At 39.9% G+C, this 27489-nt stretch overlaps 1 protein-coding gene across 1 annotated transcript; it reads right to left on the bottom strand.

Moving 5' to 3' along the window:
• Positions 1 to 202: 202 nt before the first annotated feature.
• ASMTL (acetylserotonin O-methyltransferase-like) lies at positions 203 to 27489 on the bottom strand (the record flags this gene model as incomplete). Its single annotated transcript, XM_008936074.1, has 12 exons — positions 203 to 522; positions 7372 to 7494; positions 8057 to 8200; positions 9309 to 9438; positions 11094 to 11278; positions 12438 to 12600; positions 15363 to 15789; positions 20932 to 21040; positions 22843 to 22904; positions 24867 to 24931; positions 25542 to 25589; positions 27358 to 27489. Coding segments are annotated over 12 exons (1800 nt in total), but the record flags the coding sequence as incomplete, so codon positions are not given.

Below are 27489 nucleotides of genomic sequence, written 5' to 3'. Positions count from 1 at the left end.
AGAAGCAGATTCCTCAGCAACGTGAATGCTGCGCAGGGCTGCTGACACCCTTTGTGGTTGAAGGCTGGTTTCTGAGGGTGCTACAGGTGGTGTGCAGCCACAGTATTGCTGCCATCAAATCTTCTAGCATCATTTTATTTAAGTTCAGAATAAATGCAATCAATATCTCCCCCTTTTTAAAACTTAAGGAAGTTGACATAATATTTCTTGTTTATGATAATGATGGGAAACTAAGAATGTATTTGCATAACTACAAAACATCAAACATGACTAGAGACATCCAGATTTTACTACTAAATCCATTTTTTTCCTAGGTCTTTACACAGAGGATGACATCTAACAAGTTTCCTGTCAGTCTGATTTTAACATTTGTGAATCCATGTTGCTCCAGTAAGTGTCGATATTCGGAGCCACTTCTCTCCTTCCCCTCTGTCTGCACAAGCATGTTCAAAGACTGTAGCAGAGCTGTGCTCCTGCTCTTCTCATCATCCAACACCATTTCAGCCAGCAAAATCCCACCACCTAATTTAAAAAAAAATATGCATGCAATGGTAATGATCCATTATCAGGCAAGAGAACTTCTGCTACCATAGGTAAGGGTGCAAATTACAAGACATGGGTGATTTCACTTATCATTTATGGATTTGCTCTGCTATTAAATGAGTAATCCACTGCTGAATGTGTAATGCCCTCCTCTCACAAACCACAGGGAATTCCCTTCCACACTGCGGAGGGCTCAAACACCCACACGTTGAGTCACACCTCTGTTTCCAGGGAAGAGGGGGTGACTTCTGTAGACTTGGCACGAGGGTTATGGAAAACACTCAGCCAGGGATAGCAGTCACACCCCTTTGGGATACATCACTGCCTCACGTTCACGCTGAAATGGCACCAAGCAGACACAACGGCGGATGGATAGCAAGCATTACAGAAGCAGAGAAGCTACTGTGGTACATTATTTTTGTAGGAAGCAAGGTCTTTGTGGTGGGACTGACAGGGATGCAAGCAGAACCTGTTTACAGACAGCCTCCTCCTCCATCTTCAAACCCATGAGGGGTAAAGAAAGACAAGAGGGCTACTGACAAAATGAGAATTTTACTTGTTGTCTTCCATTTTATGTGGTGGTTTCGTTTGGCAGAGTGGGGGTAGGAGGCCAACAAACCAGATCAAAGTAGCAACATTTCACAGTGACTTTAATACTGCTATAGTACTACATAACATCCATATCCTTCTGACCCTTCAGACAATTTCCTCAGAGCCATTCCTACCCATGCACCTCAGACGTTTAACAGTTGATAGAAAGTAAACTTTACAGTATGGTTTTCAAAGAGACAGATCTGTGGATACTGAGACCTCGGTGTTAACTATCAGAAGTCAGGAAAGTCCTTCTGACAGCTTATTAATAAATTCCCATTTCTTCCTTGTAGCATCAGCTACTTTACTAAATGCAAATTCAAGACAACTACCCTGATGAACCAGTGGCACAGGTTTGCCTCAAACAAAAAGCCAGCCATGTCTGAGGTGGGCCTGAAATCTGTCATCTGTCCAGTCGAACTCTTCTGCCCTGATTCAGTCACCCATAGATCAGATAGCTGCATTCCAGCTTCCCCTCTTCAGTATGCTCTATCCTCCATGAAAACCACTTTTTGTAGGAAAACCAAGAAATCTCCTTTGAGAGATAGGTGAGATGAATCCTCCTCTGAAAATGCCTGCTTTTCTACTGATTGGGGAGCAGAAGACTAGATAATCTGAATGCCTAATATTTAGGTATCTAAATCTTCTAGGATCTTATCAATGCATATAAATATCTGAAGGGTGGATGCCAAGAGCATGGGGCAAGGCTCTTTTCAGTGATGCCCAGTGATAGGATGGGGGGCAACAGACAAAAACGAACACAGGAAGTTTCATCTCAACATCAGAAAAAATGTCTTTACTGTGAGAGTGACAGCACTGGAACAGGCTGTCCAGAGAAGTTGTGGAGACTCCGTCTCTGGAGACTTTGAAAACCTGCCCTAATGCCTTCCTGTGCAGCCTGCCCTAGGTGAATCTGCTTTGGCAGGGGGGTTGGACTAGATCTCCAGAGTTCTCTTCCAACCCCTACCATTCTGCAATTTGTAAAATCAGGGTGATGAGGCCCATTTGTTATGATTCAGTGGTTTCTACTCCCTCCCTCCTTCCCATGTGATTCTCTTTTTTGCCTTCAAGAGAGCGGCCGGGGACGTGCTGTTCCTGGTTACACAGCAAACCCTGCTAGGTAGAGTAATGCAGGACTATCATTTCTAAAAAGAAATTTTATACTACAGCTTTCGAAGACAGTGTCCAAATTTTGTATGCTCTTGAAAGGAGGACACAAATAGAATGGTCATCATAATTCACCACAGAAAGCTATTTGGGGTTTCCAGATAACATCAGGGTAATCTGGAAAAATATACTCTAAAAGCTGAACCAGTATGGGAAGAACACCTTCAAAAATTAGACACAGTAAATTAAATTAGTACAGGGAAAAAGAAAAAAAAATTCTCTCTGCAGTTAATGAAGATTTATTAATGTAGCTGAAATTTCTCCATGAAAAGGACTGAAACAGAGCTATCTTCCAACCCTTTCAGGAAGCATACTTTGCTGAAGAAATTTTGGCCCCGGTTTTATAGGAGACAAAAATTAATGGCCATGACAGTCTTTTCTAAATTAGTCTAATGCAGATTACCATTGTTTAGCAAGGACATTATTTACAGCAAAAAGATAGGAGGAGGAAAAAAAAAAGGTGTGAAGTGCCAGTCCTCCAAAACCTTTTCTAATACCAAAACAAACCTTCACATTAAATGCTTCCGCTATCCAGGAGTCAGCTAACACATCCAAAACTGAACTGAGAGTTCACACAAAGGGGTTTTAGCCATTAAATAGCTCTTCCTAAGCCTTTGTGCTGGGTGGCTCAGATGACACACTACCCTTTGCTTCTGTCCCAGTACTTTTTCCAGCCACAAGTACTGTCAATAGCTGTAACAAGGTCAAAAAATTTACATCAAAGTCATGGAGCTAGGACAGCCAGGCAAGTTGTGTCTCTTCTTACAGACTTCTCTTTCTAGCTTCGAGATTCTTACCTCAGCATTCAGTGAAGAACTGCTGAAGTTCTTGTTTCTCTTATGTATCATTCTGTTAACCCCAAATTGTCCACCTCAAAATATTGTTTCCTGTACATTGCATTTCCTCTGAACTGTTAAGGCAGAAGGTGGGTGAAAGACAGCATCCTCAGGAAGGCAGAGCTGAATGCCACTTCCTAAGGAGCAACACAAAAGCTACAGGCTTTACTGCCACAAGTTCAGCTGTTTTTAAAAACAGTCCTTATTCTTCCTATGTTGATTAGTGAACAGGCCCAAGTTTTGCTTGGTTATTCATATTGCTTGGGCAGTCTTTTCAGTGTCACACTGTTAAATCCACCTCTTCTACCAGTCAGCAACAGACACCAGCTTCCTCCACAGCATCTGAAAAACTCAATTTGGGCATTAATGAGAGAAGATGAGTTTATAATTTGTCAGATCACTGGGCTATGCCAAACGACTGTAGAACAGTTTAGGCTGAAATAGGACCACAGGAGATCTCTAGTCCAACCTCCTGCTGCTGGAGGCAGCTCCACAGTTAGCTCAGCTTGTTCAGGGCTTTGTTCTCAGAGCATGAAACCCAAGGGCAGGGATTCCACAACTTCTGTGGGTAACCTGCTCCAATGCTTAATTGCCCTGAGAGCACAAAGCTGTGGTGCATTACCACAGAGAACGTGGCCAAGGGACTGAGGCTTGGTGCATACTCACAGAGCATGCTGTGGTTGTGTGGTAGCCAACAACATTCCATTCAAATTTTACACTCAGATACATACTACTTTGAGGCACAGGCTGTGACAGTTACAGGTGTACCAACTTCAAGATTGAAATCTTCTGACTCAAGCAGCTTAGAGCAGCTTTAAGAATAGCATTATGAACTTTATGAGTAACTATGTATGGAGAAACATCTGATTGCCAGAATGAGACTCTCTAAACATAGAACTGTAAAGCATAATGGCAAGCTTCATGTCCATATAGAAATGAAACATTTTAAATTCAGTGAGCTGTTGAATGTTTTGCCTTATCACTTTAAATGTCTGTGATCAGTCAAGTTTTCATTCATAAAAACCTTCTGCTAAAAATTAAGAACTCCAATGAGGTAGAAGTCTGACATTTCCCTGATTTTGTACAGCTGAAATGCTCTGTAGTAAGCGTGTTCCTCATGGTGAATTGACTCACTGTGGCACTTTTGCTTTACTCAGTGCTCAAAGAGCAAAGTAACTTCTGATTAAGTAACATTAAGACAGAGTCTACCTGGCAGATGCAACTCTTGACCTTGCTCATCAACTCTTTTAATTTGCTGAGGCTGGTGATTCAGCACAGGCACAACCTCTTTTGCACTGGCTTATTGCAATTATTGCTGTAGAACCACGACAGGCAAGAAGTTCACAACTGATAGAGGAGAAAGCTAGTTTGAAAGTGAAACTTTAATCTCCAGAAAGGCTTCTACTACAAAGTACACTTTAAATTAAAACAGTATCAGTGACATATCAGGGAAAAAAATAAACATCAGGAGAGGTAGCATTAGTGACAAATTACTTGAAGATATGGGATCCATGTCTCTTCATATTTCAATCTTTAAATTGAGACAAACTCCTATTTTTAATTTCTTAAGAGAATAAAAAAATAAACATCAGGAGAGGTAGCATTAGTGACAAATTACTTGAAGATATGGGATCCATGTCTGTCTCAATTTAAAGATTGAAATAAGAAATTAAAAATAGGAGTTTCTTCATAAGAGAATTTATACATAAATCCTAAAATTCATCTCATTTAATGAGACAGAAATCACATATGGCCATTTAACCATATTCAGAAAACCCCAAAACTGATAGGAAGCAATAAGGAACAGCTCTCAACTGCAGCCTGTCTGGGTATACACTGTGGCTGGAGGTCAGAGGCTGCTGAAGTTTCTGTGACATTATAGCTGCTGTAGGAACATGTTTGAGCTTAGTCCTATTTTCACATTTGCCTGCAGAAAAAGTGCTTAAAAAAGGGTATCCTTCAGATGTTTTTGGATAAAGCCCCACAAAAAAGTGAAAAAGAGGACTAACATCCCCAAATCAAATGGTAGAGAATGTATTTTTATTTTTTTGTTTCTGATAAAAATGAGCAGTAATGACTGAATACACTGCAGAAGGAGAATTCTCTTTACGTTCCAATAAAACAAAGGTATTAATGTGGCTCACAAACGCTTGTAGTTTTAACTTGCCATGCTACACAGCTATGTCAAGTCTAAGCTTAATATGGTCTGCACACTAGCCAAAAGAACTGGCTGTGAAGGTCTTTTAATACATAGGAATTTCAGCCTGCCCCAGACACTTTTCAAATGTATACAACTCACTGCTGCAGAAGTTACAGGCCTCAAATAAAAGCTGGACTGCAACAACTATGCTTTAGATAAAGGGTCAAAACAACCCTGAACTGACAGCATGGGCTGGCTGATGATGGGCATAATGCACAAGTGTTGTAAAAACTCAGCATCCCAGTTGCTTCTGGGCATGCTACGGTGACAGATTCTTCTTGAAGCACAAAACAGCATCTAAAAAGTTTCCTGTGATCTTAATTTGTACATTTGTGAATCCGTATTTCTCCAGTAGCTGTTTATATTCTGAGCCACTTCTCTGCTTGCCTTCTGTCATACTGAGAGACTGCAGCACAGCTCTAGGAGGATGTGTCTTCTCTTCATCAAGCACAATTTCTGCCACTAGCAAGGCACTTCCTGCATTTCCAAAACAAAAGTGGTTCAGTAAACTAGTGCTAGCTTCAAGTTTAGTATTTTGTTCAGACACCATTATAGAGATCCCTCAGACCAGTGTTTTACTGGTCTTCAGTGGAAATCAGTGACAGAACTTTACTTTCAGTCATCTCTTCCTGAAAGCAAACGTTTAATTGTTAAAGTGAAGTGGGAGGTTCGAGCAGTGTCTCCACTTCAATGAAGGTCCACATCACTTCCTGACTACGCTCTTCAACTCAGTCCAGTTTCCATTTGAATCATGCAACTTCTGTAAGCATCTGTCATACCCCCACCTTTGCATAAGAAGATTAAGACAGTCACCCAGACCTTTACTTCAATTTATAAACAGTATTACACTTTACAGCCTAGATGTCATTTTGAGTGCTCTCATATGAATCAAACTTCATAGCTACAGTTAATCCTATTGGATTAAAGAAATCAGCTGATTTTAGCAGTCAGGCTTTTCTTCTTTGTCTTTTCCTTTGGTCTTTAATACTGTCCAAATATGAGTCAGAGTGCTCTGGCAGCCAAAATGGAAAACCATGTCCTGGGGTGCATGGAGCACAGCATAGCTGGTCTGTTGAAGAAGGTGACTGTCCCACCCTACACTGGGCAGGTGTGGCCCCACCTCAGTGCAGTATTGGGTGCCTCAATACAACGAGGACACCAAACAATTAGTGGGTGTCCAGAGCAGAGTGAGCAAGATGGTGAAAGGCCTTGAGGGCAAGACTTATGGGGAGCAGCTAAGGTCACTTGGTTTGTTCAGCTTGGAAAGAGAAGGGTAGGAGTGACCTCACTGCCATCTCCAACTTCCTCAAGGGGGAGCAGGGGAGGGGGTAAGGCTGCTGTCTCTCTGGTGAGCAGCAACAGGACAGAAGGAAATGGAATGAAGCTGCATCAGGGGAGATTCAGACTGGACATTAGGAAATGTTCTCCACTTGACAGGGTGGTCAGTCACTGGAACAGGCTTCCCAGGGAAGCTGTCACAGCAACAAGCCTGTCAATAGTTCATGGAATGTTTGGACTATGTTCTATGTCATATAGTTTAGGTAGTCTGTGAGGAGCAGGAAGTTGGACTTGATTCTTACAAATCCTTTCCAATTTGAAATATTCTATGATTCAAATGCAGGAAAAAGAAGCCTACATATTTCTTATTAAATTTGTGCACAAAGTAGTGCTGAACTTCAGTTTACCACAAAGGAACCTGAAAGAACTTTAGTTGGATTACTTGTATGTATATGAATAAGCACATGCTTAGTTATTTGATGATGATACAGGGCTTAGTGAGAAAGTTTGGGCATGGCAGAGAGAGGGGAGGCGACAGCTGTATGTGAAGCCTGCAAGTCTAGTAAGCATTTGTTTAATATGGTTTTATTAGAAGCTTTGTTTCCTTTTTTCTTAGTAGGAATTACTGTAATGCAAACAGACATTCAAGCAAAGGCTACTACAATTGGACAGAAGCATATGTTTTTAATAAGAATTTATGATTACTCACGTTTATGCACTAACACACCTTTTAGCCCACAGGATGAAAAAACTCACCTGGCTTGCAAACGGCTGATACCTTGCTTAAGAGCACATGTATCTTTTCATCAGGCCAATCATGAAGAACTCGTGAAAGGATGTAAAGATCTGCTTCTGGAAGATTATCCTTGAAGAAGTCACCTGTTGGAAAGCAGAGTTAGTACATTCCTACAGAAAACACAGTACATGCCTACAACATGAACTTAAAATATTGCAGAGGATATAGGAGCTTCAGCAGAGGTAAAGAAACAAGAATGAACAGGTACAGGTATGCACTGATTTGCAGATAAGGAAAACTTGGTTAAAAAGAGCAGCTCACAGGTAAGAATTCTGTAACGGATAAAAACAGAGAGAGTCTAAAGCAAGGAAGGAGACACCCCAAAGTCCTTTGTAGCCACCACGTTTAGCTTACCTAGAAAAGAAAAGCCTGAGACAAGGACATGCAGCCTTCACTCCCAGTGCTACTCAAAAATGACTAACTTGTACTTCCTTATTTATCCACATTCTCCAACCACAGCCAGTTTGGTTTTATCCCCACAGGCCTGAGAACTGCCATGTTTAGCATGAGTGAGCCTACCCTGCCCTGTGCTAAGACACGTGTTTGGTGTTGGAGCAGGGTAGCACACCATTTGCTGAAGCAAAAGAGCCTGCTCTGTGCCCCAGGATAACAGAAACAAGAAAAAAAATCATGTGTTTTGTTTACCTGATACAAATGTCACTTGAGCTGTGTGTTGTCCTGAAGGCTGAAAGTAAGAGGTGTTTGCAATGACTTCTGGAAGGTCAAATACTGTGACCTTGAGATTTGGGTATATTTGTACTAATTCATGAGCCAGAGCTCCAGTGCAACCTGTTGAAAATTTAAAAAAGTCAAATCAAGTATTTTCTCCCAGCATTTGCAGACATTTTTAAAGCCAAGGCTCACCATTACGTTAAAATAAAGACATCAAATCAGAGTTAGGCAGACAGCTCCACGACTGACGTGGTCAGTAGCACTTCCTGGTGCTAGGGCAATGCTTTAAAGCTTGGGGAATGCAGGCATGGCCTCTTACTGCCACAGAATTGCTAGTACAAACTTTGATACCAGCACCTCAGGGTTTTTTGGGGGGGATAGAAAAACTAATGAAAGGGCAAGGAGCTGTAATTTGTGGATGAAAGGCATTAGAACTATTTTGTAAATGGTAAATATATCTAATGCCTTTTTACAAAGCATGAAATTTTTACATACATGAAATTTGACGAATACTCTCCAGCATGGTAAAGGATAGGAACAGTAAAGTCTTGTAGTCTCTGCACAAATGGCAAAGCTTGCACCAATATTGTCTTAATTTCTCTGACATGCTCTCCACCTCCCCAGGAACCAAGTAAATGGTTCTTTCTTCAGTGGATCTTTCCTTGTGTAGTAACACTCCCTTCGTGCAACTCCAAGCACAAAGCAAAAAGGACACTAACACGAGTTCATTCAGGTATATCACCATCTTCAACATTTTGGTGGTCATCTTAGATATTAGTAATTAAACCAACACAAAACAGTTCCAAAAGAATCCAACCTTTTTGTTCTAGCAGTGCAGCGTTTCAACTTTGACACCCCAACATAGAAGGATTCAGAAATAAATCCTTCATTACTTTTGAAGATCTTGGACAGCAACAATACAGTTGAAAATGGAGCTCCCAGCCCAATATTCTATCAGCTGGGCCACAAACCATCTCTGTTTTCTCTACTGAGCTGTGTCAGTATGTAACTGATGGTGACTAATACTTATTTCAAACTACTTGAATGCCATTTAAGTAACCCTGCTTGCAGTTAGCTGTATATTCCAACATTACAATACCAGAGAAAGAATAGGTAATATTACTGCAGTTCTAGTAAAAAAAATATACATGTGTTTTCAGTAATAAAAATATCAAACTGAAATCAAACTTTTCCATTTGTATACAAGTCCAATTACAGACTATACCTCCTAAATCACAAGCAGATTTAAACTGTGAAAGATCAAATGCTGTAGCCACATCTCTTGCTGTCAGGTGGGCAATGCTGTGCATGGCAGCCATAAAACGTTGCTTTACCTCCTGGCTATTATAATAGTCCTAAAAAGGGAAAAAAGCACATGAACTGAAGTTTATTTTCATTATGTTACTGAAATTACATACAACTAAGGCAGTAGGTGCACCATTAACATTAGAATTCCACAATCATGGTTATGAGTGCCATTGACTAGTTGCTCATCAAGTCCTTTGCTGTTCTACCATAGTGATAAGGAAATTTCTGGATCCTCTCCAGAATTCTGAACCCAGCCACCTATTGTGGTGTCTCCCCAAGGACCCACATGTGACTGGTTTGAACCTGGCTGAGCCCTTGGTGATGTCCCAAGGGCTGTTAAATTCAACACTCCTGCCCACTGAAGCTGAGGCAGCATAGCAGGAAGATGGGGTAATCTGAAACATTTTTTTTAAAGAAATATTGTGTGAAACATACTTTTTAAAGAAACACTGTGCCTTTGACATACATTTACTAACACATTTGCTTCTCAGCAAGATGTCTTTAAACTGGGAACTGTTTGAAAGGACAGACGGATTTTTTTCTTTCAGTTTCCTAAAGTGTTCCTCCTTGATATACTCAAATTGCTTTCATTTAATTCTGACATTTATTCTCCCATGATAAGAAAATAGCTAGATGATTGGAACATAAGCTAAATCAGGAACATCAAAGCTCATACTGAGTTTTCTGATTAGTTGAGATGCAACCATTCAGTACCAGAACCAGCAAAGTATCTAAACTCCCTTTAAAGAGCTTCTGAAGGATTCCTAACAGAGGTTCTGTCCACCAGTGATCTAGGTACTAGCATTAAGTTAGCAGGACTTTAAGTCTCCAAAAGCCCTTACTTTCCTTCTATTGACTGTATGAGGGATGTAGACAACTCCTTTGGGGGACTGGTTTCATCAGCATCTAGAAACTAAGTACAAATTAAGGACCTCAGGATGTGCTCTGAGGTACACTAAGCCAGCACTGCTGTCAGAGAAAGTCCTGACACTCTGCTCACACTATTAGCCTTCTCCTTAAACATGCACAAATATTTATGCCCTTCAACCTGCTTCACCAGGTGGATAATTGACAAGTTAGGCTAGTTATAATTCTTAAGTGATCCTCCAGTCTGAACACATCCACCTGGGCTAGCGCTGGAAAAGGAATGCAACAGAGATGGAAACAGATGGAAGAAAGGAACATAAGGAAGCAATTATTCTTATCAGCAATATATACCAGCTTGATGCATATAAACTACAAACCACCTAAGACATTGGATCCCTCCTCCACTGCATCAACACAAAGCAACTCTGAAAACAGCTCTAATTATACAGCAGAGATTGAACAGGGTGCACACAAGTACCAAGTGATAAGCACGCAATATGGAAGGAGTGCATGTGGGACAAGGTACTCCCTGGTGTTATAAAAAGGCCATATAATTGTAAGTTAAAGAGGCCTAGACGTTGTTCTGAGAGTGTTAGCTGGATGGGCAACACTTTAGCCAGAGAATTTTTGTCCACACTTGAATTTCCCAGTATGTTCTGTGATTGCTCCAGCATTTAAAGCCTAAAAGTGAAGGGAACAGAAGTCTGGGACCAGTGAGTTGCATTGTGTTTCTATTTCTGAGACTGACCAGCTTTCTTAGACAGCTCAGCTACCATTTGACCCTACATCAGTTCTGGGCTCCTCACAGCTGGTTTTCATATTAATAGGAGTTTACCTTAAATAAATCCTCTGCTTTCTTTCCAAAGGCTCGATGGTTCTGCCTGCTGCCTTCTTTGACAGCAAACTCCAGGTTCGTGAAGAGAGGCCAAAGGTGGTCATTCGAGTGGATGATATAGCCATGAAGTGAGTATTCACCATCTGAGGTCAGGTAGGTATTTGCTGAACCTGTGTTACTGTAACCTTTTGGGAAGAAAACAATTGTAACCAGCTTTGCTTCAGTACTTTGCTACTGTCCTTTAAAATCTAAAGGCATGTCCTCCTGCATAGATGTTAAATAGCTAGCAAGTGGTGATCTTAGGATCCTATTGGTCTTTGTGCAAAGATTTCTATTAAATAATTCTAAAGGACTTTTCATCCTTAAAGGAACATGTCCATTGTTGATAAGAATGCTCATGACAGAGGAGTTGGAACTGTGTGATCCTTGCAGTCCCTTCCAACCCTGACAGATTCTGATTCTGTTTTTGCAGAGGACTTAGTAGTGTTGGCTTGATGGTCTTGGAGGTCTCTTCCAACCTAAAGGATTCTATGATTCTCTAAGAAGAATTTAGGTGCTGGAAGATATGGACAGTCACTGATTTATTTTTCTTTCAAACCAGAGTAACCAAGTTAGATGCTTAATATTTAAGGGAGAATATTCAAAGTTCCTCATTCTTAACTGCATTTTTCTTTAGAATATAGCTTCTCCTTCCCTTAAATTCAAGCTTTCTCCAGTATGTTTTGCCTTTAGGGCTTTCTCCCGCATTGCTGCATCAGGGAATGGAATTTGGTTCTTATTTTACATAGAATCATAGGATCATTTAATTTGGAAGAGACCCTTAAGGTCATTGAGTCCAACCATTAACCTAACACTACCAAGTCCACCACTAAACCATGTCCCAAAGCACCACATCTAAATGTCTTCTAAATACCTCCAGGGATGGTAACTTGGGCACTTCCCTGGGTGGCCTGTTCAGTGCTTTACAACCTTTTCAGTGGCCTGTAGCATTGCCTGAGGATGTTGGGACCCAAACACAGATGATACATCTGAGCTATTAACACTACTCCCTGGGACTGCCTGCACAACTTTCTTAGAAATTTGGTCAGCGTTTGTCCAGAGAGCAAAAGCAATCTAAGCATTCCTCAAAGGAGAACTGAATGTGTTCATCAGATACAGCCTGCTCCAAATGAAGCAATTGCAGCTACTAATAACAAAAGCAAAGAAGCAACAATCTATTCCCCTTTCCCCCAAATCCAAGTTACCCACAGTATCAAGTCGGCCCCTGTGACCTTCAAAGCATCTCTTCCAGATGTGCCTTTCTGTCAGTACTATGTGCAGTTGGAGTGAGGAGAAATTAATCACCTTGTGGTGTTTTCTCTAATAAACCAAGAGCAGCACATGCATCAAGGAGCCTTTCTGTTCCACACGCAGATGCTCCAACCTCATGTGCAATATCCACAGCCTTCAGTGGACCTTTAACTTTCAGATGATCAAATATCTTCAGCTTAGAGGCTACAAACAGAGCCTACATGTAGGAAACAAATTATTAGCATTCTGTGCTTAAAAGACTGCAATTAAGAAAAAACCCTATACTTTTTGCCTAGAGTTATTCTACACAATTGTTCTGTAAGAAGTGCAACAAAGTTTAACAAAACCCCTAAAGATTGCCATGACACGTGCCCTTCCCTCTCAGTGGGTTTCACTGCCTTAGCCAAGTAACAGAATTTTTAATAGAGGTGTGTGGGAGAGAAGGGAACTGAAAATACTCTGGAATGCAGCCTACAGATTTCGTATGAAGACTGCCTCTTTATTCAGACTTTTAGCAGATCCCATCTATAAGGCTGTTCCAGAAGGTCAAACATTCTCATGCATCTGAATCAATGCTAAAGATAAATTAAACCTGATTTACCCAAAACATAAGAAACTGGCAAGCTCCACTAAGGTAGCATAGCAGCTCCAGTTGCCATAATCCTGGTCTTTGTTCAATAAAAGACAAGAAAAAAACCCCAAAACTTCAGAGCACAGCTGCACACCCTAACAGGACACGTACACACGGAATGGGAAGAGAGAACAGCCAAGGCCTGAAAGTAAAGAAAAAAAAAAATGGGCAATGCAGCTGTCTAAGCTGAAATACTCAACTTGAGATATATGCTAACCAAACCAGAGGGGCAAGTTCATAGGATGTGGTAATATATACCTCTCCATCTGAAATGAATTTCCAGTTCTGTAGTTTCAGTATTCTGGAATAGTTAAAACACCTAAAACCAAAGAACTTGGAGCACAAGAACAGAAACAGAAAGCACAGGATCAGTTTCTTTGCAACTGTAGACAGCTATAATGTACTTAAAAATCCAAGGCAGTCAATGAAAAAAATTGATTGGTATTCTGATTAATAAAAAACAAATGGAGAAAAATATTAACTTTGAGAGGAAGGTCTTTAACATATGTCTACTTGTCTATATTTTATCTTCATCCTCTTTTTTTTCAGTTCTCTGTTATTCTGATAACATATACCTAGTACTTCATATAATTCAGGCTTTCACAAAAAAGTAAATTGTATTTAGTCTACAGCCATTTGGCTTCCAAGACCTGCCCAATCTTTGGACTGAAACCACCTGGAAACTATTAAGAACAGGAAAGAGAAGGTGAGAAGATAGAGTGATTTTGACTCTACTATTCTCTAATTCTCAGTTCAAGGTGGGTAGGGAGAAATCAAAGAAAAAAAACCCAGATGTCCGAGTATGGATCAGGCTATGCAAACTCAGAAAACACTAAGTTAGAGAAGATATGATTCAACCCTGATCCCCTCCTGTTCTGCAACAGCAGCTGTTCAGAATACAACTGCCTGCAAGAGATGTCACTCTGTCTTTTGAAGGCCTTGAAACAACACTCAAGGATTGAAATGAAATAGGATTTGAGAGCTTTTGTGAAACTAAATGCTCTTGCACTCTTACCTATTCTGCAAGTGGAGAGATCATGAGTTTTGTCAGATCACAGGAAGCATTCACTGCAACTGGTAATTAATTTTACAAAGATCCAAGCCTAAGAATCGCCCAACATGAAACTCAGCACTTCATTGTGTGACTTCACACTGGATTAGTGGGAAATTAAAACTATTTACAGCTTCCACCAGCTTTCACTGCACAAAACTGAATTTGACACCACAGTAAGCAGCATATATAATGAGCAACAAAATGCTGGTGATTCTCCATGTCTTTAACTTCAGTTGAAGAAATGCCAAGCACCAGCTCACCCCTTCAAATACATCAAAACTCACTCCCTGTGGATACACAAGGAAGTTCAAACACTACAAACTCAAAGCTACTTTATTCCAAGTCTCTCAATACTGCTTTGCATGTCTGCAAGTAGCATGCCCACAGACCTACAGTGACCACACTACATTTTCCTTCAGATCCAAGTAGAGCTTTCCTCTGTTTCAGCAAAACCATTGTTCACTGTCTTGTGCATTTCCCTCCATCCCTCTTCAAATTTGTTCTCTCTTTAGTTCCAGGTTTGTCATTTCACTGCCACATTAGCAGTTTTTTCACCGCTTCCTAAAACATGAATGACTTGGAGATCAGTGACCTATTCAAATGATTTGTGTTCATTTCTTCCTTCACCCTCTTCACTATTATCTTCACCACACTGGTGCTGTGAGTAGGAAACTTGGCAGCACTTAAAACTCTTCAGCTACTCATTTCCCATCATACTTGGCTGCTACACAGAGCATGTGACCTTCTGTTTGTGAGCTGTTATGTGTTTATCTCCAGCAGATACTGCATGGAGATTATCAGCTAAACATACCTGGAACATGAAACAGGGCATAAAAGAATAATCTCCTTAACAGGGAGTTTAAAAGAATTTAAAAGAAAAAAGGTCTTCCACAGAATTCTAATGCTAGGCGTTAAAAGTTAAAGGAAATACAACATATACATTTCTTGCCACAGTTTAAAGTCAGTTAACATTAGATGCTTTCTTCAGAGTATATAAAAGGTAGCTTCCTGCTTGATTGTTTTTCCTCTCAAGGAACGAAATTTTTTTATCAAATAGGCAATGGAAACTTCATAGAACAGATAAAAGCAAATACCAAAAAAGCCCAGTGTTTGCACTGCACCATTAGTTTCAGCTATCTTAGCTTCTTTGGTACTTCAGTGGTCCTTCTACAATAATTATTGATACATTCTTACCCCAGCTCAAGTGTTTCACATTACCTGCTGTATATTAAAGTCCAATGAAGCAGTCATATCAGTCAGCAATGTAATGAGTAGGGTATTTTCCCCCCCTTACCTTTGAAGCTCTAAAGCCATCCATCAGGTCTAGAATTTTAGATGGAAGTTTTGCTGCTCTTTCTGACACTCCATTCTGATTTTCCAAAGGTACCACAAAACCAGTTCTGATACTGGAACTGTTTTCAGAATTGTGAGTAGTTCCCAAGGAACACATCCCACTGCTGCCCAACTTGCTAGCACCTTTGTGCTCTGTGAAATTTGAAGATTCACTTTCTCCATCACTTAGGTTCTCAAAAGTGTCCACTGAAGGGATAGAGTCATACTTCTTATGTGTTACACAATGTTTAGGGGGTGGACAGTACAATTCTTCCAGCTTTTTGCAGAAGTGATTCAGAGGAAATCCCACCACATTCAAGAAGTCTCCATGGACATACTCAACTAACATTCCACCGAGGGCCTGGATTCCATATCCACCCGCCTTGTCCCTGGGGAAGAAAAAGCAAAACCAACATGCATCTAATTAAGGTCAGGAGTAAAGGCAGCACAGAACAAATAATGCAACAGTACCACAGAGTCTGGAACAGACCACTGTCCTTGAGTTAGAGGCAGACTAAATATACTCATTAGGCTCAACACTTCAATTTAAAAATCACAAAATATATATAAGGAGCAGCATTTCTACTAAGTTTGAGTAACCTGAGGTCTTTATGCTTCAGACAGTCCAAGTGCTGCAGTCACCTAACCAGGAGGTGCATCAGCTGACTGCAGTCAGACTGTGTTGCCACAGGTTACCCAGCACTCCAAGTTCTGGCTACCAAAAGATAACAGCAGGAGTCACCAAGACCAACACTGCCACTGGGTCACCCAGCTGCACGCCGACCTTCGCTTCGCTCCCCAAGGGGCTGAAGGGCCTGCAGGGGTAACCAACTCCAGAAGGAGCTCACTCTGAAGGAAATATCTCAGAACTCTAGCAATTGTGTGTCCTGCAGAGCTCAGTCATAGGAGTATCTAAACTGAGGATCAGGAAGACAGGGCTTCCTTGGGGAGGAGCAGCTACTGAAATACCAAATCCACTATCCCCCTCAGCCCTATCTGATTCTTGTGTAACCCTCTGAGACAAGAACTGTGGTTCACAACACTGCTCTTAGATGTCACAGTGCTGCTAGTCAGCTGTCACAGGAATGTATTTTCACAGAAAGTAACCTTGGAAATCCAGTTTGTCCTTAGGTGTAACTATGCAAATTCCACTGTGTGGAATGAAAACACATCCAGGAGATAAGCTGCAACAGAGCCAGCAATTTTACTGCTGGCATTTAAGGAAGAAGGCAGTTAGTGTGCTTACTACATGATAGCATCAGAATCTGAAGGCCTAAGTCAGCAAGCTTTGAAACCAAAGGTCAGTCTCAGACCTGTTAACTTCAGGTAGTATGGAATTACACAAACTACTTGGGAAAGAAGGTTACTATACAAAGAAGATTTTTGATTTTTCATCTTATGATTTGATCAGAACCAGCTCTTTACATTTTTAGAACTTATTTATGGATTTTCTTTGCAATAGTCTCCTAAGAGAAACACAAGAAACTGTATCCCAGTAAATGAGATTTTTGAATTTCTGTAAACAAGGGCTTTGCCTTTAATCTTGCATTTTAAGTACCACTGTGTAGCTCTGTCATTGTTTAAACTATTCCTTCTTTCTTAACATATTTAAGACTTAGACTATCTAAATTAGGAACATTCTAATGACTAAAAAGTCTTTTCATTTTTAAATGAAGTAGGAGTGCAGTAGGATGTCTTTCTGCTATGTGCTGACAGAGGCAAAAAACATTGTGACCATCAAAAGCCATGGTATCATACTCCCAGCAAGGACATTAACACAATTACTGACATTTAGTTTTATATAGAACTTTATATTCTGGCATCAGATCTGGAGTAGGGTTCTCTAACACAGGTACAGCTTCTAGTCCAAAGGCATGAGGCTATGCAGTTAGTATCAAAAATCCATTCATCTTTCAAGTACCTTCCATGCTAAACTCCAGAATGTATCAGTGTTTACAGAGCTCTCAAAACTAGCTCTGGCTAATCTCATTGGCTTTCCTAACTGGCTACGTCCATCAGCACAGCACCAACTTCCAGGTTTCATTTATAATGCTATGCACCGCATCAGCTCATTTACATTATAATAAAAAATACAACTCACTTTAAACACCTTTTGACAAACAGTAAGATCACTACTGCAACCAAACCATTTTTTCAGTAACTGACTGTTGTAGGGATTTTTTGAACTATCTGCTTATTAAAAACAAGCAAAAAACTCACAAACCAGCCCACACACATTACAGCAAGAATGTATGCTATGTCCACTCTTTGGTTTTTTTTAACATGAATGGTCAAACCACACACATTAAAACATTACAATGGATGAACAACATGTTGAGAGCTAAAGTAAAGGTAACTGCTGTAAAGCACACTTCCTGTATTAGCTGTAGAACTTCACCTCACATCACAGAACAGTATATAAACATACACAGCATTTGGACTGTCCAACACAGCCAGTGGATCACAAACCACTGTTCCACTAAGAACCTCTACTGCTCCTACAGATGAAAGGAGATGTTTGGTTGGATTTTAGGTGGGTTTCCAAAGACATGTATGACAGTTATACATGTTTTGGCCCACACAGTCACATTAGTGGAAGTACAGACAAATTTCAGCCACTTTAGAGAGTCCATCTGAGCTCCTGTCCAGGCTTCACTAACAGAATGATATAGGTACCTCACTGACAATATTCACCTTTACTGAAGCAAACATTTAAAACACAGCAGAAGCTGTACACTAATTGCTTGCATCTCTCAGCTATGAATCAGTTGATTGGATGGTCAAGTTTAGTTTGATAAATTCAACCTTTAGTTCCTTTAAATCTGAACTTAGTGGATTTTTTAGAGCAGAGACTGGCATGACAGAGGTAAAGAGAAGCAGGATTTCATTACCTATCTCTGGGGGGGCAACATCTAGATGTCCAGTCAGCATACACACACCATGGAACTAGCCAAGAGATGCATTTCCATTTGCAAAGGAACTTGAAAAGGAGCAGAGATGGGCAGGTATGAGAAAAAGGTTTGCTAGTAAGTTCTGGTGAATACAGAACAACTATCTGATGCAGAGGAGTCAACTGTAATAACATGACAGATGATAAAAGATGCAAACTTCATTCCAGTATAAGCACAGTACAGCTCCCCTTACTTCTGTAATCCTGCACCTGAAAGATTTTTGCTGTCAAGCTCTAAGAGCTTATAACATCAAGCTATCCAAGAGCTAATTTGTGCTGTGCAAAACTGAAAAGATACATTTGCTATAGCTTTGAAGGAAATAACTCTTAAGAGAAATCATACAAGGGAAGGAAATTAGACCTTTACATTCTATATTTTATTACTTCATAGCTAAGTCTGAAACTGTAGAGCTCCAGGCTCTGTAATCAACTTCAGCAGGAGCCTTTGGTTTCCTTGTCATCATTCAGAGCAGAGCTACCAAAAACCATGTAGAATCTTCAGACTGGAAGTTGTGAACACAGACAGGAAGTTGTTCACAAGGGAAGAATACCAAAATGAAAAGCTAGGTCAAAGGCTGGCAGAAACCAGGTCTACTCATAACATGAGCCCCAGATAGTTAGGATTACTATGGTCCAACCCTCTTTCTATAAAGAGCCAGAAAAGAAGAAAGACCCTGCCAGCAGGCAGAAAATCCTTGGTTGGAAAGAGAAACAGGAATAAAACAAAAAAAAGCTATTTTTCTGCAGCCAGAAGTTTGGAAGTTTTTATAGCGTTGTCAGTCTGCCTTGAGATAATGATTTTCCTTCCTCCCTTATTCATATTTAAGTCAGCTATGTACTTTTAGAATTAGTCCCCATGCCACCAGTTACTGAGTTTTGAAGTACTCTAAGCCAGTTTTGTCCTTGCTACAAAAATATCTAAAATCCAGTCCTCAACAGCACAGGGGTAAATTTTATTTTAATTTTTCATGTGATCATTAGGGCTTGTATGATTTCACTAAATTAAGTCATCATTAAAAACTGAACAAATGGTCACATGAACTGCAATAGTGCTTAGAAAAAACCGTATGCACATAAATGTGTAACCAGTGTGGTTGGTCCTGCAGGAGGGGACCAAAAAAATCCAGTGAAACAAAGACCCCATGAGAGATCTCTCCTTGCTGCTTTGCAAAATTCATAGGACACTATTTAGTATTTACCTTACAAGGCCAAAGCAAAAGTTTCCTCTCTTCTTGATTATATCAATGAATATTGATTTGCTTCTGCTCCAGAGAGCAACAACACACATATGAAATAGATTCTCTGAACCTTTGGTTCCTGAGAAACCCTTGCTGTTATACAGCCTGTTTGGCAGAACAAACAGAATTACCCCCTGGGAAAATGGCTGCTCATGAGCCATTCTGCTGCAGCATAGCACTGCTAAAGCGTATTTTCTTCCAGAGGAAATAATCAGAATATTCCAAAATATTTTTCAACCTGACAATCTTCCTAAAAACATATGGCCATTTCTCCTTCAATCTGCAACTTTATTATCAGCTGCATACTAAAGATCACCTTCCAAAAACCTAAACAGGAGTTTCTTACAAACTGCATTCTTGCCAAAACATTCTTCTCTGTATAATCCAATTTAGCTTTAGTCTCTTCAATAAGCTTGGAACCTTCATGTTCAGAAAGTATGCCTCATTTACACACAGTCACTTAAATCCAAAGCCTACACATGTTCCTCTATCCCCAGCAGAACATGACTGTATTGTTTTATAGCACAAATGAGTTTAAAAATCATCATGACTAATATTCTTACACAGTCAGAACTGAAGCTACAAAGGGAAAAGTTCACCCCAGATTACCAGATATGGAGTCCATAGTGATAACTATGGCCTGATTTGTCTTCACTAAGCCTCAGGTAACAAAAAGGAAAGGTAAATTCTGTAAAGTCACAAACATTCCTTTGCTATCTCTAAATAAGTACAAATAATCTAGTTAACTTCATTTCAGGAGTAGTTAGGCATTGTGTCCTCATCCTCTCTCCTGTGGAATCCATGTTGTCTGTAAGTAACTACTGTAGTACAAGGATAGCAGAGACACACAACAAAGAACTGTGCCATAGGAACGTGTGTAAACTGGCCACAAGTGAAAGTTAAGTTGGTGTTTCTTGCATAAGAGCAGTGTGGTTTTGATAAGCTGAAAAAACCAAGTTCCCACTTCTTTCAATGCAGGTCTCCAACACTGATTACCCAATACTCACTATTCACCTGTTTTATAATGAGAACCATCCATTGTCTCAGGTACCCAAGCTGCCCAAATGCCTCTTAACAGAGAGGCAACTGTGCACTGCATGAGTGCTTCCTCTAAACCAAAGTATTTCAACAGTCTTGCATTCCAAATCTGTTAGGGTACTAAAAAGGGAGGAATGATAGCTCCAGACAAGAGCAGCAGAATACTCACCTTACACCAACTGTTTATCATTTATCACCCATATGCAGCAAAATTTCACAGATCAAAATGTTTTATGCTGGTGGTTAATAACATACCCTAAGGCCTATTCTCAAGTACTGCATGATAGCTTCAGGGTATTACTTACATTGGCTCCCCACTGTGAATGTATTCCCATAAGAGCTCCTCAGACAGGTCAGAAAATTTTACTTTAGTCTCTTCATAGAAATCAGTGACTTCTGTCTCTAGCTGATTATCTACAGAAAGGAAGAGGCCTTATTAGAAACTGAAATTGTAGTTTCAGGAGCATAACATCTCAGATTTATTTTGTATTCATTTGACATTTTTGCTTGTGAAAAATTAAAGCTACTACACAGACATGAAATGACTAATAGTGCTCTTTAAGGACAGTGGACTCCTAACTTCCCAAGACAGTTAAAAGCTTGCATTTTCAACCTCTGCAGTCCTGTCCTGGGGCTACCAGGTTGCTCTCCCTGTGTGGGATGCATTCTACAAATTAACAATGTTTATGCAGAGCTGTTTATGGACTTCCGGCATCCACATCCAGCACCAAAGTACAAAGAAAGCTACAAAGACCCTTCTAACTCTGACTGTTGTCAAAGAGCTCTTAACATCACACCATGGTTAAACACATAGCTGTTATAAATGCTTGAATGTGAACGTGCAGCTGCACTGGCACTGCAGACTCAGGCACCCAGCAGTCCCATCAGTACCATTTTTATATCATCTCTCAAGAGGTAACAAGATTATTTCACACTTTGGTACCTAGAAGAGGTTGAGAGAAGGCCAGAGGTGCAAAAAAGTGCTGCAGACCTCTGTGTGGACTCTGTCACATGTGGCACATTGTGAATCTGGTATCATGGCAGACAGGCTGTTCCAACACATGTTCAACAGGAAAGAGCCTTGCACAAATGATTGTATGTATGTATTATCAACTACTAGTTCTCTACTCTTTTATATAGATACCAATGCCAGCATCTACTGTTGCTGCTGTCCTGAGAGCAGTGGGAATTTCTAAGGAGGAATAAAAAAATATGTATGGTACAGACCAAGGGAAGGATACTAACCAACTGATAATGGTGTAAGTGTTGAAAAACATTTAATGACCCAGACAAAATTTAAAAATTGTTGCATATGAAGATAGAGTACATCTTCCAGTGTTGATAAAAAAGTAAATCAGCCTAAGATGAAAATTCCATCTGTAACATATGTAGTAATCAACAACAACATTGTAATTATAAACAAAGCTAAAAATGAGCAGCTCTATATTGTACTAGCATATTAGTAAGGGCACTGGATAACTGACTTCTGTTACAAGAGTTAAGAGCAATCATTCCAGTAGAGATTAAAAGCTGCATATAGTTTGTGTACAGAAAGACTACATACAGTGAAATATCAGAGAAAAGAATCTTGCAAAAGCTCTAGTAAAATATTGGCATAATTAACAGGCATTCCATCAAAGCAAACACTCCTCAAATTCTATTGATGGTACAGTTCTCACAAATCACTTGCTAGCTATATAAAGAACATTGATGTATTGCTCCTTACAGTTCATTGACAGTCTGAGACATTAAGCCATTACTTTACTCATCCCCTAAAACCTGTCTCTAAAGCTTCCCTAAGTGACTGAAAAATGAAGTAACAAAGTTACTCATCTGCAGTATTCATCAGCTAGTGCAAACAGAACACAGGAATAAAGTTAATATGGACCAGATTCTGCTCAGTGCCACAGTTCATAGTCCCTTACTTGAAATTCATTTAGAATATTCCCACAATTTACAGTAGTCTTAATTAGTCCTGTAGCTTATAGACACAGTATTTCTAAAGTCTATTGTATTTTGTCATCCTCCTTCCTGTGTGAAAACTGAATACAGTAAGAAGGATAGCTTGTGTGGAGTTTTTAATTTATATCTTGATAAGGTAATTATCTTTAAGATGAAGCCAATTCAGACCATATATGAAAAATTTTGATCCTGTTTTTCACTTGTAAAAGTCCTTATGAAAATAATTCTGAGTTTTAACAAACTGACACATGTACCTTTGCTGCTGCAATGTATAATAGCCACTCCTGTGAAAACACTGTGCTCTTTCCCACTCAACCTGTCAGGGGAAAAACTTATATTAACAACAGTTCTATGAAATCTGCCACATGCAAAAGTGTTTTAAGTGATTACGTGACTACAGACTGAGAAAGATCATTATATTAATACATCACTTGATGTATCCTAAATAAATATTTTATTTCAACATAGGTGAAAACACATTGGCAATACAAAAATTTACTGTATTTCAAGTCTCCAAAATGTCACTTATACTGAAGCCCACCCAGAGTCGATGGTATGAGCTTATTTACTGTGCATAGGGAGAAATGACCATTTCAAAAGCATAAGAAAAAGCCAACCAGCATAAGCACTGCTACTGTTCCAGACATCTTTGCTGAAAGCTGGCAATAAATAGCTAGGTGATGCAACTTAGGCTAAACAAGTGAGAGGCAACTAGACCCCATGTACTCACTTCATCCCAGCTGGCCCCCAGGGATCCCAGGTCAGAGAGCAGAGGAAGAGAGGCTGCATTCCCTCTGACCTCAGACTCATGTGCTCTCTCCTCTAGTGGCTTCAGAGCGCCACAATGTGGCCGGTTAATTTTGAGGGCTTTAAGCAATGGAAGCATGCTGAACAGCATGAGAACTTGAATCTTGGAAGCAGCCAATTAAGCAATAGTCTCAGAGATCAGCCAGGCTATTACTTGATGTGATGAGAAGTATCTCACACTCACTATCCTCCACAATACACATACTTAATTGTAAGATGAAGCAGTGAGTGAAAATTCTGACATCTTCTATATATGCAAATATATACCTCTGCATTTTTTCCTGCTCATATAGGACAAAATTAAGGGCACTAAAAAACTAAACTTTAAGTGTTTCATACCCATGATTAAGACTGACCTATTGAACTTGAAAAAATCCAAAACATTTGTACATGTTACAAGTAGACTAAGCTCTGTAAAAAAATGTATATACTACTTTTGAACCACCAAACTTGGTGCAATTTCAAACAAAAGCAGTTGTGAGAAATCTAGAAATCTCTTGCCAGACTCCTTAGAGAGTCTCCTAATAACATATGCTGCCAACATTGTAATTTTGTTGGTTTCTTTTTTTTCTTTTATTGATTAAGACTACTACTTCTAAATTAGTAACATGCCACAAATGATCAAAAACTCAGCCTAAGTCATCAATGAAAAAATATAAATCTAAGTAGACTTACAAAACTCCACCAGCAAAACTCCAAAAACTACTAAGCCACTTGTATTGTCTCTTTAGGTGACACCCAAGTTAGTGTCAATTGGTGAAACAAGTAGTACACCTGTTCTGGATGCCCCCATAAAACAGAAGCATGACTAGGATTGACCACATCTCATCCTAGAGGAGGCAACTAGAGTTATTTAGTTGGTGTATCTTAAAAAGAAAAGATTATTACAGATAACATTAAGCCGGTAGGGAAAAGCATCCTTTAAGAAAAAAAAAAAAATCAGAAGACTCAAAAACCATCAGCCCACCACCCACAGCAAACACTGACTGTACTAGTCTTTCCCTCCTCAGTTAAACTATAGAATTCAAAGCAATTGTCTATGAACACATCACCATGTCCTTTCTTGTATATGCAATATTCTTCCATTAAATGTCAACCTTTAAACAACTTCTATGACGGTTCTGTCCTCTTTCCCATCATGATTCCTTTCTGTATCTCCCATTCTGTACCAGCTGAAGCATACATAGGGTCTTGTGATAAGTGACTCTGAAAACTAATCCAAGTGAAAACAAAATCGTTCATTATGTCCCTGATCATCAGCTCCCTAAGGTGAAGAGGCCAAAGCAAGCAAGCAGCTGTGGGTAACAAAAGCAGGTCTAACTTGTTCAGTGGCAGAGCTGGCTTACACTATTTAAAGATGAATGAAAATTCTGTGTCTACAGAGTTCTTCATATACAACAGGGAATTTGTACAGCTCCTTTTAAAACAAACAGCTTAACACACATTTGGAATCTTACTTAAAGCTACTGACCTTGACAGCATCCTATATGCATCTTGCTTATCAACTGGCTTCTCCAGGATCTCCTCATCCACAGTCTAAAACAAGAGTGAGCATGCTGCTTTTACTTCCTTCTCAGAAGCTGAGGTCAGAAATTACACTTATACTATTATTAGAGCCAAGGCTTTAAACATTAATTGACTGAGCAGAGTGAGAAGCACATGTACTTTGGTAGAAGAGGTAATTTAGTGTCAAGAGTCATTAAAACATAATGACTTCAACACTCATGGCTGCAGCTCTCAAAAGGGTAATTCAGCTACTTCTGTCCTTAACCATTCACCATCTCTGTGAAGATGACAGCTATAAAGCAATGCCTGCTACAAAGCACAACACTGAGCAGTTCACATGATCTGGACTTCTTCACAGTCAACAGTTACCTGAGAACAGAATTTCCATTGCATACTAGGAAATCCAAGGCAATACTTACACTCTGCAAAAATAGCAGCAAGGCTTCTACCACTCAAGATACCAACAATTACCTATTGGGGGAAAAAACCTAAACCCCACACCCACAAAACACAATAGCAGGTCATATTGCAGGTCTAGCTTCTCAGTGAAGACAGCTTTCAATCTTTAACCCTAAAGATACAAGTATTTTCTACATTTGTCATAAATTAAAACAATGCTAAATCACAGAAGGCTTCTTACCACAATAGTGTCTGCTCCTATGACAATGTCAGGTGTTCTCAGGTGTTTCTGCAAAGGCATAAAGAAAGAAGGTATTTCTCAAAAGAGGCAGAAGAAAAAACCTTTTAAAACTCAAGGTAAGAAAACGTAGGTTCACTGGTTAACAGGTGGGGCTCTATGCTAACCTGAAAACAAGACATTGCTTCTCCCTTTGCACTGTTTACAAGAGTAATCATTTATACCACCAAAAATGTGAGGAAAACGGAAGGCTGGAGCAGATCATTCTCAGGGCACAATTTTGCCTAAATAAGTTACCGATGAACAAATGCCTCCAGGAAAGAACTGCATTCTCAAAAGCAGATCTGGTCTCCAAGGTGGCAGACAGCATTCCTTTAAGGGAAGCACCCAGTGTTTGAAAGCCAGGAAGTACAACCCTCTAGGATCATTTTTCCTATCAAGTTTTGATGATAAAGAGAACCCCACCCAGCTTTCTTCAGCCACACTCCATTTATTTCTCTCAAAAGGGAAAACATACCATCCATCTGGGGGAACTGAGAGGGAGAGGTATATCGAGATTCCTTGTAGCCCTTTCTTTGCTTTAAACTGTAACCTGTAGGTGAGTTTTCATATACTTGCCTGTTATGAGGCACATAGTTATTATTTAACACAGCAAGACAGGAAACTTGTCTGTAACTGTGATCATTATATTAAAATGTTTGTAGGGAGGTGATTCTTCTAGAGGAAGGCTGTTGATGTACTTTCAGTAGTAGAACTAACGTATCATCAAAAAAATCCCTGTATGAAGAAGCATTTTGAACTAGCATTATTGCCAGCACAGCATTTTGCAATGCAAGCCCAATTATAAGTCAGTTAGTGAGCCTGGGTTTAAAATCCACTCTCCTAATGTCACACCAGTCTCTGAAAAGACGCTGACAGAAACCTGGATAACAATTTACATTGGAGATCATGCAATATTTGCTTTGAAGAATGGTGACATCTGGCAACATGTTGATTTTAAGTGTTCAATATTCCTTTTCTCTCATCAGTATAGGTTCAACAAACATAATCCTCTCTTTCAGACATGCATTAAGAAATTTTTTTGGTACACTTTATTGGATCTAATCAGATAGACTCTGAAATAGATTTGGGTAGAGAACAGCCTTATGTCCTCAACACAGTGGTCTCAGCCAAGGGCAGAAGTCAAATATGCTACTGATAGTATATGTTGCATCACTGGTTTTGATAATATTTAGTATACAAAATGGATGCCTTGATCACAGAATCTGAAATCACATCAGCTTCTCCCTTCTTAAAATGCATCTACCTGTTTCTTTGTCCACAAAACCTGTAAGAAAATTCATGTCTTTCTGCTTTTCTCCAGTACCTCTAAACTCACAAACTCTGAGCTTTCCCAGCCCACCACAACTACTGAAATGGGCTACTGTTCAAAGAAAGCTACAGCACAGCACTGGATTCACAGCAGTGTGTTCTTCCTTAAGAGTTTGCTTTCACAGTCAGTGAATGCCTGAAGGAACAACTGTCCAGCCACACCCCCAACTGCTGGAAGGAGCTACCAAGCATGTGTCACAAGCAACAGCAGGTGAGCTGCTGACAAGAGATGCAGGTCACTTCTGTTTGCAGAAAGCCCAGACTGCAGGTACAGGACCTGCTTTTGATTAGGCAGGTTTATTTCAGGAAGCTATCTTTCACAAGTGAGAGAAAAACATCCACTTGCCTTCAGTGTGGAAGATGTGCTCAAGGGACCACCTAAGAAGTACACACAGATTAAGTCACAGTAACACACACCACTTAAAGACAAAAATAGCTGGTAACTTACTACATGCATTCTGTTTGCTACTTCAAGAGCTTTCCGTTTTGCTGTTTCCACAGCATACTCATAAGGGGCTGCAAAAGATGACTTTTCAAGTGTCTCCTTAAACCAGGATGGAACCACCTCAAACCTCAGGCC

Source organism: Merops nubicus, unplaced genomic scaffold (assembly GCF_000691845.1).
Source record: "Merops nubicus isolate BGI_N331 unplaced genomic scaffold, ASM69184v1 scaffold7762, whole genome shotgun sequence".
In the NCBI taxonomy this organism is placed as follows: domain Eukaryota; kingdom Metazoa; phylum Chordata; class Aves; order Coraciiformes; family Meropidae; genus Merops; species Merops nubicus.
Note: the sequence above shows the minus strand (reverse complement) of the source record. Positions and strands in the feature narration are given on the sequence as shown.